This window comes from Cataglyphis hispanica, chromosome 5 (assembly GCF_021464435.1).
Source record: "Cataglyphis hispanica isolate Lineage 1 chromosome 5, ULB_Chis1_1.0, whole genome shotgun sequence".
Classification (NCBI taxonomy): Eukaryota; Metazoa; Arthropoda; class Insecta; order Hymenoptera; family Formicidae; genus Cataglyphis; species Cataglyphis hispanica.
The window spans coordinates 6,991,960-7,004,393 of record NC_065958.1 but is presented as its reverse complement, the minus strand read 5'-3'; the positions used below and the strand labels follow the sequence as shown (position 1 = coordinate 7,004,393).

General features: G+C 38.8%; 1 protein-coding gene across 5 annotated transcripts in view; it reads right to left on the bottom strand.

Moving 5' to 3' along the window:
- The window catches only part of LOC126849982 (sodium/potassium/calcium exchanger Nckx30C), a 54,472-nt gene extending 51,158 nt beyond the window's left edge, over nucleotides 1–3,314 (bottom strand). For all 5 annotated transcript variants that reach the window (XM_050592494.1, XM_050592495.1, XM_050592497.1 and 2 more), the window contains exon 1: nucleotides 1,872–3,314. In XM_050592494.1, coding sequence (XP_050448451.1) covers nucleotides 1,872–2,747 — 876 coding nt within the window. In that variant the 5' untranslated portion in view covers nucleotides 2,748–3,314. The remainder of the gene's footprint in view (nucleotides 1–1,871) is intronic.
- Nucleotides 3,315–12,434: the final 9,120 nt, after the last annotated feature.

Genomic DNA, 12,434 nt, shown 5'->3' with positions numbered 1-12,434 from the left:
GCATCGGGCTATCCTCAGTAATTTAACGCAAAATAAATGATATCCGGAGCGTGTCGAACGAGACAACGCACTTGTCAACGGTTACGATACAAATGACCTTACCAGATTAAACATGGCCATTCAATGTTGATAACATTACCGGTGACTAAAAATACAACAAAACTCGCTGTCACGCGCTGACGTCTGAGTTATTACATTAGCACTGAATGTTGTCACAACAGCTAGCTTTTCATAATGTAAAGTTTCTGCGTTTGTATAAAGTCCGGGGGCGCGTATTGTCCCGTCTTTGTACACCACTGTAAGGGATTCTTTCGCGACAGGTCAAAGAAACTTCAACGTAGGAAAGCTCACCAGTGCTTGTGACGTCTCTGACGACCTTGAGTACGAGTCTTGCTTCGCTTATGAATTGTACCTCACTGTGTACGTCATTATCAGACAGAATAAACACTAGTTGATGATTTATGCGTAAAGATGACCAAAATCCAACATGCTGAAAGCTTACAATCATGTTCTCCACTAAAATGTCACGTGCTCATGGCAAAAATCGATATTATTATTTTGCCTTTATTTTGCAATCGTTAAATATTATACAAATCAATGTGTCTTGAAATAAATCTTGTTCTCAAAGCACACATATTTTTTAAATTTAATATAATATTTATAAAACTTTAAGTAGACATTATTTTTATCATTTTTAAAATATATTATAATTATTTATATTATAATTATATATATATATATATATATATATATATATATATATATATATATATAATTTATATCATATAGAGAAAAAATAATAGATTTTATTATGGATATGTGAAATAGAAAAAGAAAAGAACGAGAGAAAAGTCACTCATAATCATATATAAAATTCCAGTGAGTATTGTGAGGAAAAGAAAATGCTTTGAAAATACATTGGTGTAGCAATCGATATATCTCGATATCTCTCCCTTGGCCTACATGCGGCAGGTAAGCGGGTCAATCCTTCATGTGTCCTGTTCTATGACTGACTCGTTCAAAATACACTTGAAGCTAACACTTTTATGCAATATAATAACAATTTCTTTTGAACTTCCATAAATTGAAAGTTTGCAAAGACAAATTGTAGAATTTAACGATTATATATTTATTATGATACCGAAAATCTTATAATTTAAAATTAATTTATAATTTAATAATCAAATATTTAATCTATTTAGTAATTTATTTACTAATTGCAAAATAGAGCATGTGGAAAAGAAAGGCGCTAAATTATTACATCAGATGTCATTAATTTGTCACAAAGTTCTGTGATTTGGTCAAGGTCACATCTTTTAACCACGTTGTTTTCAAGATTCGGCCGTTAATCTTATTCCGAATTGTAAAATGAGCAAAATATTAAAAAAAAAAAATAATGAAATAAATATGACAATATCTGTCCACGAGACAAAACACCGTCTACGAGTAGTCGTGCGAGTACGTGAAGAGTCACGCAACGCTCTATGCTCTTCCATGAAATATAAAGTCACAATAGTAGTAAAGTAGAAAAAGAGAGCTTATATGATGTGCAAGTATGTGTGTACCGGAGGAGAATTGAAGGGGACGAAAGAAGAAAGAGAAAAAACGTGGAGGAAAAGTATAGAGAAGGAGAGGAAAATAGACGGATAGGTAGATGGAAATGGAAAACGTGTGTCGATAAAAAGAGACGGCGGTAACATATATCTGTATGAAAGAAGGTGATAGAGAGAGACGACGCACACAGGGGCAGAGCGAGAGGGAAATTGTAGAACAAGACAGACTGATCGATCGGTGTAAAAGTAGACAGAGACAGGGTCAAACATTTTCCTAGATCGCGATATGTATGGCTCGCATATACATTCCGTACATACCGAGGGCATCAGCTGATCGGTAGACCTGACTCGGGTCACCTTGTTCCTGTAAAGTACCCTTTTGACGAGTTTCTCCATCGGCTGGTTCCACTTCATGAAGCTCACATATCCCAAGTAGAATCCAAAGAGCACAAGCGCTTCATACCAGTAAATATAACTGTCGCGGAAGAAGTAGATCAGGGTGAGGAGACTGGCGCTGTAGAAGGTACAATCACGAAATAGAGGCCACCATGTGAGCGACAGTACCGTACGCGAAAATATAGCGCACATGCCAATTACGAAGAGGATGTTGAAGACGGCGGAACCGACGATAGTGCCGATGCCGACGTCGTCGAACGACACGAACACGCCTATGATCGATGTAAAGAGTTCGGGCGCCGATCCACCGGCCGCCATGAAAGTGGCACCGGCTACGTCGTCGGCGATGTCGAATTTCTCGATGATTACGTCTAGCGACGGTACGAAAAACTCGTCGCAGACGATCGCTAGCGCGACGAACATATACACCACGCCAAGTATATGAAGTATCACGGCACCGCGCCGCCGCTCTTCAAGGCTGAATAGATCTTGAGGGAAGAGCGGCTTCTTTTCCTCCGTTTCATAATTAGTCCCATTATGTTCATTGGAACTCTCAGTGTTGTTATTATTATGGTTATCGTAAATCTGCACGCTGGTACCATTGGCCAAACGCATCATCGGCACGGCCGTGCTACTCGTGGTGGTGTGAAACATGATCGGGTTGCTCGGTGCCGGTCTGTGGCCCGAAGACGACGAGGGTCCCATGGCTAGGGCCAAAACCGCGGAGAGCAGAGCTATCACCACCAATCGGCGTCTCCGCCTCCAACATGTACGCCGATCGCCACCCGTCACGATCATCGTCGTCGTCGGTGGTGGTGCTGTTGTTGATGGTTCGCACCCTCGAGGACGTTCGCCGTCGTTAGCGAGGCCTCCGTCCTCCTCCACCTTCGCCACCTTCTTCTTCTTCTTCTCCGTCCTCCTCGGCGTCCTCCACCCTCTCTCTGGCCCCCTCCACCCCCTCCTCCTCCTGCGCCGCCAGCACCACCTCTGGCTCCTCCACCGCCTTCTTCTACGTGTCGTATCGTGTCGCGCCGCGGAGGGTGTTACGACAGGAGAGCCGTACTAAGGCTGGGTCATGCTGGAACGACGATGAGGAGCGGCTCCTTGCCAATGTCTCCCTCTGGATGGACCTATCTGTGTGATCGCGTTTCCAGATTCTCCAGAGTACCAGAGATATACAATTTCCTCTCTCTTCGTTTTTCGCACTGCGTTCTAGTCTTTTCTTCGCTACTACCCTCCGGCGAGTTTTTTTCACTGAATTCTCACGACGTGGGGACCGGAAGAATTAGTCCGCGGCGCGTACTATGATTATTACTACTACTACTACTACTACTACTACAACCAATGCTACTGTACGCCGCTATGAACAGGCTCGGGTATCCGACGTGACCGATATCCTTTTGCTTCCCGGCGGCGTCGGCGTCATCGTCGTCGTCCTCCTCGTTCTCGTCCTCGTCTTTGTACTCGTCCACGTCCTCGTTTTCGTCGCCGTCGTTGCCGTTGCTGTCGTCGTCGTCGTCGTCGTCGTCGTCGTCACCGTTGTCGTCGTCGTCGTCGTCGTCGTCGTCGTCGTCGTCGTCGTCGTCGTCGCCGTCGTCGTCGCCGTCGTGGTCGCTAGGATGCCGTGGATGGTGCATATAACCCTGGATGGATATACAGGAGCAGCAGAACGGCGCCCCCGCCGCGATGCCCGCCCGCTGCACACTGGAACAACCCTGTTCCGTTTCGTTCCTCTCTCTCGCTTTACTCCCGCCCCCTCTTCTGCCACCTCGCACCGACGTCGCACCGACTCCCTCCTTCTATCTCTTTCTCCCACCGTGTATTCCCTCCTTCGATTTCCTCTGTTTGCCGTTGACTGCCTCTCTTTCGCTCTTTCGATCGTCTTCCATTTGCCGCCGACTCCCCTTTGATTCTCTTTACGATATCGCAATATCTCTCTTTTTCTCTTTTGCTCCTCTTTCATTTAGCGTCGATCTTATAGCATTTCACGTTTATCCTCATCGCACTAGAGATTTTTCGCGGTTATCCATTGTTTTTTTCATTAAAGTATCTGCATCATTCTCTTTTCTATCGGGTTAGCTTTACGCGAGCAGAGACCGTTTTCTCTCTTTCTCTCTCTCTCCGTTACCTTTCTTCTTTACCCGCCATTCGACATTCTCCACCCTCTCTCCGTTTCTCGTTCCTTTTCTCGCTCATTGTTTATCTTTCTTCGCGAGAGATAGATCCTTCGTTCTCTCTCTCTCATGCGCACGGAAAGCTTCCTGTTTCCTCGCTCCGCGCTAGCCGCTTCACCTCGCGTTTCTCTCTTTTGCGCCACCCAACCTTCGTGGTGGGCCACCCAGATTCCAACCCCGCCGAAATCGCCCCTTCGAATATCGTCCATCTCGCTCCGCTGACGTTCCGCCGTCCAGAATATTTCTCTCTTCCACTTGCCTCTCTTCCACCCGCACCTTCCTCCACCGCTCGTACCAACGAGGGAAGTGGTAGGTCGTGGAGGTGGGAGCCTGCGCACGTGTGAGCACCCCTTTGCCGGGCCTCTCCCGCTCGATATCGGAGAGTCGACTCTACAACTCCACGTTACGAATGCACGTATAACGGGTGTCACCCGGACGAAATCCAGCCGTCCGTCGCGCGCTCGTACGCCTGACTTCGTCAGTTCGGCATCGACTGTTCCTTCCCAAGGATCACGCTGCAGTCAGCTTCTCGGTGCCGTTGACCAGCAGGCACGCTCTTCTGCGTCGAGAGATATGTAGGTGACTTGTTTCGCGTCAGAGACACATTGAGAAATCGTTGGAATCGAAGATCAACGCAAAGAGATGTGACATTCTCTCACATAATGCCTTTTCTTTACGTTAAAGTCAGTCGAAGATTTGGATATAAAGGAAAAAATCTATCGGTTCTTTGGATCTTTAGGACAGTCCTCGTTTACCCTCGAAGTTACTGTTTGAAATAATCGATGGCCCGTGTACCAGCGCTCCGGTTTCTCAAATTTTTTTTCCGCAGCTTTTTCTTCCTTATTCAATTGCGAATTAAATGTATTTTAAAGCTATCACGTATTTCAAAGGAAAAAATGGAGAAAATTTATCAAGGGATTCTTTTTTTATTACATTATAACAATATTTAATTCAAATCAGTGATGTTTATTTTTAACAACAAGAAAAATATCTTGGGGCATATCCGATGATTTTTTTAAATACAATTTTCAAAAGATGATTATTTAATATCGTTTGATTTTTCAAGATGAATTATATATAAAGTTTATAAGTGCGATTTAAATGTTTGTCATGAATAATTGCTGATTGAGATTGACCAGTAAAATATTGGCAAATATGGTGCGTAAATAACAATTTGATTGTCAGATTCCATTATGTCATTTTAGAACTTTGATTTATGGTCAAATTAATTTGGTTTAATATAGTTTTAATAAAGATACATATCTTCTATTAAAAAAAAAAAAGAGAGAGAGAAAGGAAAGTTTAATTTAATAAAAATATATCCTATCTAGAAAATTTCTTTAAAAATTGTAGCTCTCTAAGAAATAGCTGAACTGAATTTATCATTTATATTCACCAGTATGGTCATATAAATGATAGCATTACATTAACAAACATTGTTAAGTATAATGAATTAAACAGCTTATAGCGATTATATGACACGTTCATCTAACAATAAGCAACAGTGTTATATTTTCTTCTGCTATTATTCCAATTTAAGCTGCGTAACGTAATCAATTTGTAGTTGCAAGTATATTGCTTATATAATTCAGAGTTTCTAACTTTGAAAATGTTCTTAAACAGGAGTGTAATAATAAGCCATGCTTTCTGAAATCATACAAACGAAGATTACACACCATATATAAACTCTAATAGCACTTGTATACAATCAGGGAAAGCTGCGGATATTGAAGATGGATAAATCTCTATTATTCCTTTATTGTCTTATTTCCCGAAGGGCTAACCGATAACATCGACAAAGTGTACAATACATTCTGCAAAATATTTTTGAGACGATTAATGAGATGAGAAGACGATGGTTATTTTATAAAACTTTAGTACATTTATAAATTTAAACTCTGTCCAGAAACGTCTCTCGATTATCTTACGAAGAAGCATAAAAACTTGTCAAATGGGGCGAGTAGCTTAATTCTAACTTTGCTCGTTTAACATTGTTGTATTTAAGTATATTGGAGTAAGTATATTCAGGGATGCGTATGAGGCCTCTATATATATTAACTATGGCTTTGTCGTATGCGTTAGTCATTTATTAATTGTCATAAAGCACATTTTTAACTTGCACGTATTCTGAGACGAATATGAGAGGCCAAGAAGTTATATGTTCCATGAAGAACTTTGTTTCAAGGAGACATGTGCAAAGGTAACACTGTCCAGGGGCGGGCATCCCCTAATAGCCACCAATCTCTAACATCGCTCTTAGACCCACTTTGTTATGCCCCAGAGGTCGTTATAGTTATTAGCGACTGTCGACGGGCCTTTCGAGCTTCTGCCTTGTCTCAAGTCTTTCATCGCGGCCAGTTTCCGGTCGATAAAAGGTTTTTGCGAAAAAGGTATAACTTGTAAACGCCGTTATATAATATTTTCTATTCGGCGTTTCATTAGAACTAGAAAAAACCGCTTACATAAATAGAATTGTATATAAATTATGCGCAATTTATTAAGAAATTACTAACTGTAAATATACACGCGCAACAATTGCCAGTCTATTTCCGGGTAATGGCATAGCTGTGATTTAATTATATTTATCGTAATTTATAAAAGGATTATAAAATGCAAGAATATATTATTTCAACATAATATGACAAAGAATATCTTCAATATAAAAGCGCATATACAGTGCGCGTTATGTAATTTATCTTTAGAAAAATTAATCATAATAATTCTTTGTGATGTTATTTACAAGTATTGTTGCTTGTCCAATAATTACTTCTTATTAAAATGTTTGCGCATTATAAATTATATTATTTTACAGACTGTTTAATTTTAAGTTAACATTTGACAGCATCTATTAATGATGTTTGATTATATAATAAATTTCATACACATATTTGCAATAGTTTTTGGCAAATATATAAGTAAATAAATCTTTTTTAATTTTTTTATAACGCTTATATATTAGAACGTAGTGCTGATTCAAGCAAGTATTTCAGTGGATAAAGGTCAACCCATGTTTCCGTTGGCTCGTGTGCACATTATGATCTTTTGCGTTGTGTTCCCGTTAACATATGGTTCTCTGCCAGATATTGAAGGCGCACGGCTGTTCAAAATTAATTCACTATCGTTCCTCTAGCTGGTTTAAATATCGAAAATATATATAAATATTCTGCGTCAACTTTGTACCAAACTATAATTATTAAATGCGAAGATATCTACAATAATAAATGCTAATATGAATATATGAGATTAACAATTAGTTTATTGTTTTTATTTTAATGTAAAAAATAATGTTATTATTTTTTATTATGTAATGTTTGTTAAGCCGCGTAAAAATTAAAATGTTATTATATAATGAGAAAAAGTTTCAATTTTTCATCGCATGTGTATATAATGTATATATTTTTGCCATCCATTAAGTTCGTTTCTTTTTCAAATGGAATAATGTTTCCTTATTTACATAAATAAAAATGTAAATATGTTATGTTTTTACTGTTATATTTTTATGTATATAATTTTCATAAAAGTAATCGCCATATAATCAAGTATATATGTCAAGATATTGTAATTGAAATTGCGCTAAATAAAAACTGAAAGACTCTTTGAGATTGCACTTCTAATTAATTAATACGAGTATTTTCTTAACAATACCATTGAGTCTCATTTATTATCGCGAAGGTTATATGCGCTGCAGAAAGCTACTCTTATAAATTTATCGGTTTATGGAAATACGAAATTTGGAATACACGAACTCGCTTATAAATATCATGTTGTGCGTCGATCGTTTATCCGCGATTCCATAGGGGAATATATTATATAAAGCTCTTAGCGCAACATCGTGCCTTTATATGTGTGTACCGTGCCCATTCCTACAAATTCAAATTCCGTATACAAAGTCTTAGGTGAATCTACCTGGAGATCAAAAACGCATTTCAACGATACTTTCGTTTGTATAATTTCCAAATTTCTATCTTTAATTTGTGATTTAAAAACAAATACGCGATGTTTATTTTTCGATATTAATAGCATCATTTTCGTTGATTGCGTTCGTGTTTTAGAAATATACCTTTTTGTAGCGATCAACTTCAACGTTTCCTCGATATTGCGTCCGGCATCAAACATTGTATGGTCACAGTACTAAGTTCATAAGCGCACGAGCAGTCTCGTCACGAAATTCATTTCGAGTTTGTCGGAAAATTAACGGAGAATGTATACATGTATACTTGTTTTTAAGACCTTCTTTCATCATTGATGACATAAACATTGATGACATAAACAAAACTAGTTATCGTGAAAAAACGCTTATATAATCATAGAACAATTTAAACAATATTATCGCTGATTGATAATAATAATTGTGTAATTGACAAATTTAGATAAAGTGTTATCGAGATAACTTTATGTGTGTAATTTTTATTTGCGATTGAAAAGGTATCGCACACATACAGTATTTAAAAAATTAATAAATTCTCTCTCACTAAAAGATGTATAATATATACATTAAAATGCCAAAGTTCAATGTTAAAAAAATCATTAAAATATGTTAAAAAAAATTTTAGTTTGATTAACCTTGCCCTTTCGGCTGGATTGCCGAGTTTGAGAAACGCTGTAAACCTTACACGATGTAGATAGGAGAATGTCTGTACATGCTACGTCACCCTCGAAAGTTTCAACGTCTTCCCAACTGAAAGGTGGAACCAACCCCATTATCGAACGTCCTGCTATACGCTATCTCCCTCCCTCCCTCCCTATCTTCTGCTCCCCTATCTCCATGCGCGCATTTAATGCAACTACTTTGAAGAGTTTCAAACACCTCTCTCTCGAGATGGTAAATCTCAAAGTACAGTATATATCCATAGCAGAGCTCACCTCGACATCAGCGACTTTTCGTCAGAATGATCGGCCATGATTATATAACGAGATGCTCTGGGAAAAGCAGAACCCGGTCTCTCTCTCTCTGACTCCCTCTCTTACTCTCTCTCGCACTCTCTCTCTCTCACTTCCTCTTTCGGTATGACCGATAACAAACGCTGACCTAAATACGTTCCCGCCAAACCGTCGTAAATCGTAGCACCGCGACGTAAGATACCCCCGCCCGAGCCGCGTCCTCCTTCTTTTCGATTTAATCTATTTCGCGCGATCTCTCTTGCACCCTACGAAAAGGAAACGAGTTCTGGTGTAGACAGCCATGCGAAAGGAAATCTTTTGGAAGGCCAATTAGGCCAATTTCGCGTACAACGGATACGAACAGCATATTCCATCGCTTCATCGGCATTTTCGGCATTTGTGATTTTCGATTAGTGAATTATAGAGGAAATATGAAAGAAATATATATTTCCAACAAACCGCGCATGTACATCACGATTTATGACTCTAACTTAACGCTAGAAATCTTCGGCTCTGTATCTCTTCACTTTTTCTCTTTCATTTACTTTCTTCTTTCAGTAACGTAATCTTTACTTTGCCTCTCCTCAAAAGGCGGCTTTTATTTCATGAGACTTAATAGCTTCTCGAGTTTAACGTGAATTTATATTCCTTTGCGGATCTTTTCTACTTTGCGCCTGTCCGTTTTCTAAATTCTCAAGTTACGTTTCCTGTGTATTTTTCATATAAAGATACTTTGTGACACGTATAATGTAATTAACATTTTATAAGTTAATAATTGAGGCTTAACATGGAAACACACTACTTAATATTATCCATTACGTTTGTTCTATGTCATTATTATTTTTCATTATTTTTATTTGCATTTATGTCCCGAATTATAGATCGATTGGAAGAATGGGCGGCAAATACAGAGAAAAGCACCGCACTGGTATATATATCCGGGCTATTAGTCAAATTTTTCAGCTCGAAACACGATGTTCCTGGCCATGATTCCGTTCTAAATTCGTTCGACGAGCGTACGCACTGCAGTCTCGTCAGATACAGCCGCATTTTCTCGTGTACCAATAATACACTGCAATAATTCCAATACAATCAAAGGAAAGAAATCGAATCTACAATTTGTGTTCCTATAATATCACGATGGAAGAAAAGAATTTATTTTTATTATATATATATATTATTATTGACATATTTTATTACATAAGAGAGAGAGAGAGAGATTTATTTTCACAGAAAATATATTTTTACATATCTTTTTTAAAAACTGATTATTTAATTAAAGTGAAGTTTAAAAAGTTCAACAAATTAATTAATTTAAAATTGAATTAATTAATGTAGCACTTTGAAATATAATTTGTTCTGGGCTCCTAAAGTTGCAAAGACGATGCTGACATATTATACTCGCACACGTGCCTTTGGGGGGCGCTTGGGGTGTATCGGTCAGCTTGTGCAATATCGTGCGCGGGCGCATTGATAGCCAGCCCAGAGGAGCCGCGCACGCGTTTCGGAAATGTCGGAAAATTTTACATTCTACGCTTACACGCGTTTTGAAATTTACGTGAATTTCATTGCAAAGAGATCCTCAGCATAGATAACGAAAGGAAGCTAAAGTGGCAGTTTAATGTCATATTAAGGATCGGCGTTAACGAGATTGATTGCGAACAGACACGCACAGGATACTCGCCCTGAGGTGATTCTTGTCTTATCTCGTAGCGCAAAATGCGATTTCAATTAATTACTGTATTAAGTTAGAATAGAACGCTGCGTGTACATTTATCGCATAATTTACAGTGATTATTAAGGAATGAATATAAAACCAAATTAGTGATATAAATAGTTTTAAAGTAGGTCTGAAAAATAATATAACAAAATATTCTATTCTACATAATTTATTACTTTTTGCTCTCTCTCTCTCTCTCTCTCTCTCTCTCTCTCTATTTAATAATAGCTTATATCTAAAATATTTCCTATTGTAAGAGAAGACACGTTCTAGAGATTAGAAAATATCTGGAAAAATATTAGAGGCTTTCTCTATATTAGTACATGTGGAAAATACACTCCTTGTACTTGATGATCATGATAAAAAGTGCAATTTATATGCGCGCGACCTTAGCGTGGCTTGATTTTCCTACGATGGGTGGTAACTTTGGAAAATATGAGTCGCATAACATGCCGTCAGCGAAATCTGTAATGCCACAATCGCGGCCAATCGTGCCGGTGGGATTTTGCAGCCGAGAAACAAGACGTCGTTCGTTCGGTCATCGAATGGAGCCGTCAGTCGTCTATTGCAAAGCCTCTTTCGGAAAATCCTTTCAGCCAAAAGCGATGCTTTGTGACCACTCTGGGAATTTCGCCAGATGTGAAACAATCGGTGTGGGTGGGTGGTGGTGCGCGCTTGGATAGGCGCGAAAGCGTCTTTTGCGTATCTCGTTCTCGATTGTGTGAGTTCGCGTGGGCGAAAATTTGGACGAACAGCACGCTTGCGCGTTCGTTAAGGACGCTGCAAATTGCAATAATTATCTCTTTAATTTTAATCAGTCTGAGGTCGATCGGTGATCCGCGACGCGAATATTAATTCACCCTTTCATGCATTCGCATTGCATGCACGTTTCCCACACACGTCGACGTTTATCGTTGATTGTGGTAACATTGGGGACCAGATGCCTTCGTCGAGTCACGCCTCGTCGTAACGATTCTCAATATTGAATAGAGATTTGTCGATTCAATATTACAATCATTAGAGGAGAGTTTACGTTAACTCGCGAAGTGTCTCCTAAATGGTTCCACATAATTTTAATGTTATCGAATTGCGGTCAATTCTTTATTATACGCGGAACGGAAGTTTTTGCAAGTCAATCGATAGCGTATTTTACATTTTGATATTCGTGAACTGAAATACATCAATGGTATTTTATACAATTATTCAGTCATTAGCGATCGATAATACGATTAGTACCGTGAACAGACGGAAGCGGTCGATTAAAACGAACAATGCATATAATGCGAGCTCGCTAGTTGCCTAGGATCAACACAAATTTCTCTTAACTGTCCCATCCCCTAGCCACTTCATCTCTCGTCCAAAAGTATAAAACCATACTGGATTACGCGCCGTGAATTACAGGACCAAGCATCTGCGGTAAGAGCTCATATCCGTGTAATTTACGTAGAGATGCAGTATAAGCATGCCGTTATCCATAGATCGTTATCATTTCATTGCGGTTCTATTTGCGGTAAACACATTATATATCGATCAGTCTCGTCCCGCTAACGGCCAAGATTCGATATTCACGCGAGACTTGCTTGGATAAATATGAAAAAAAAAATTCTCTCTAAAAATTCTGTCTTCATCTATTATTCATAACAATTTTATTATGAATATCTTGCATTTTTACGCAAAATATTTAATCGTATGTACGGCATATTTTGTTTG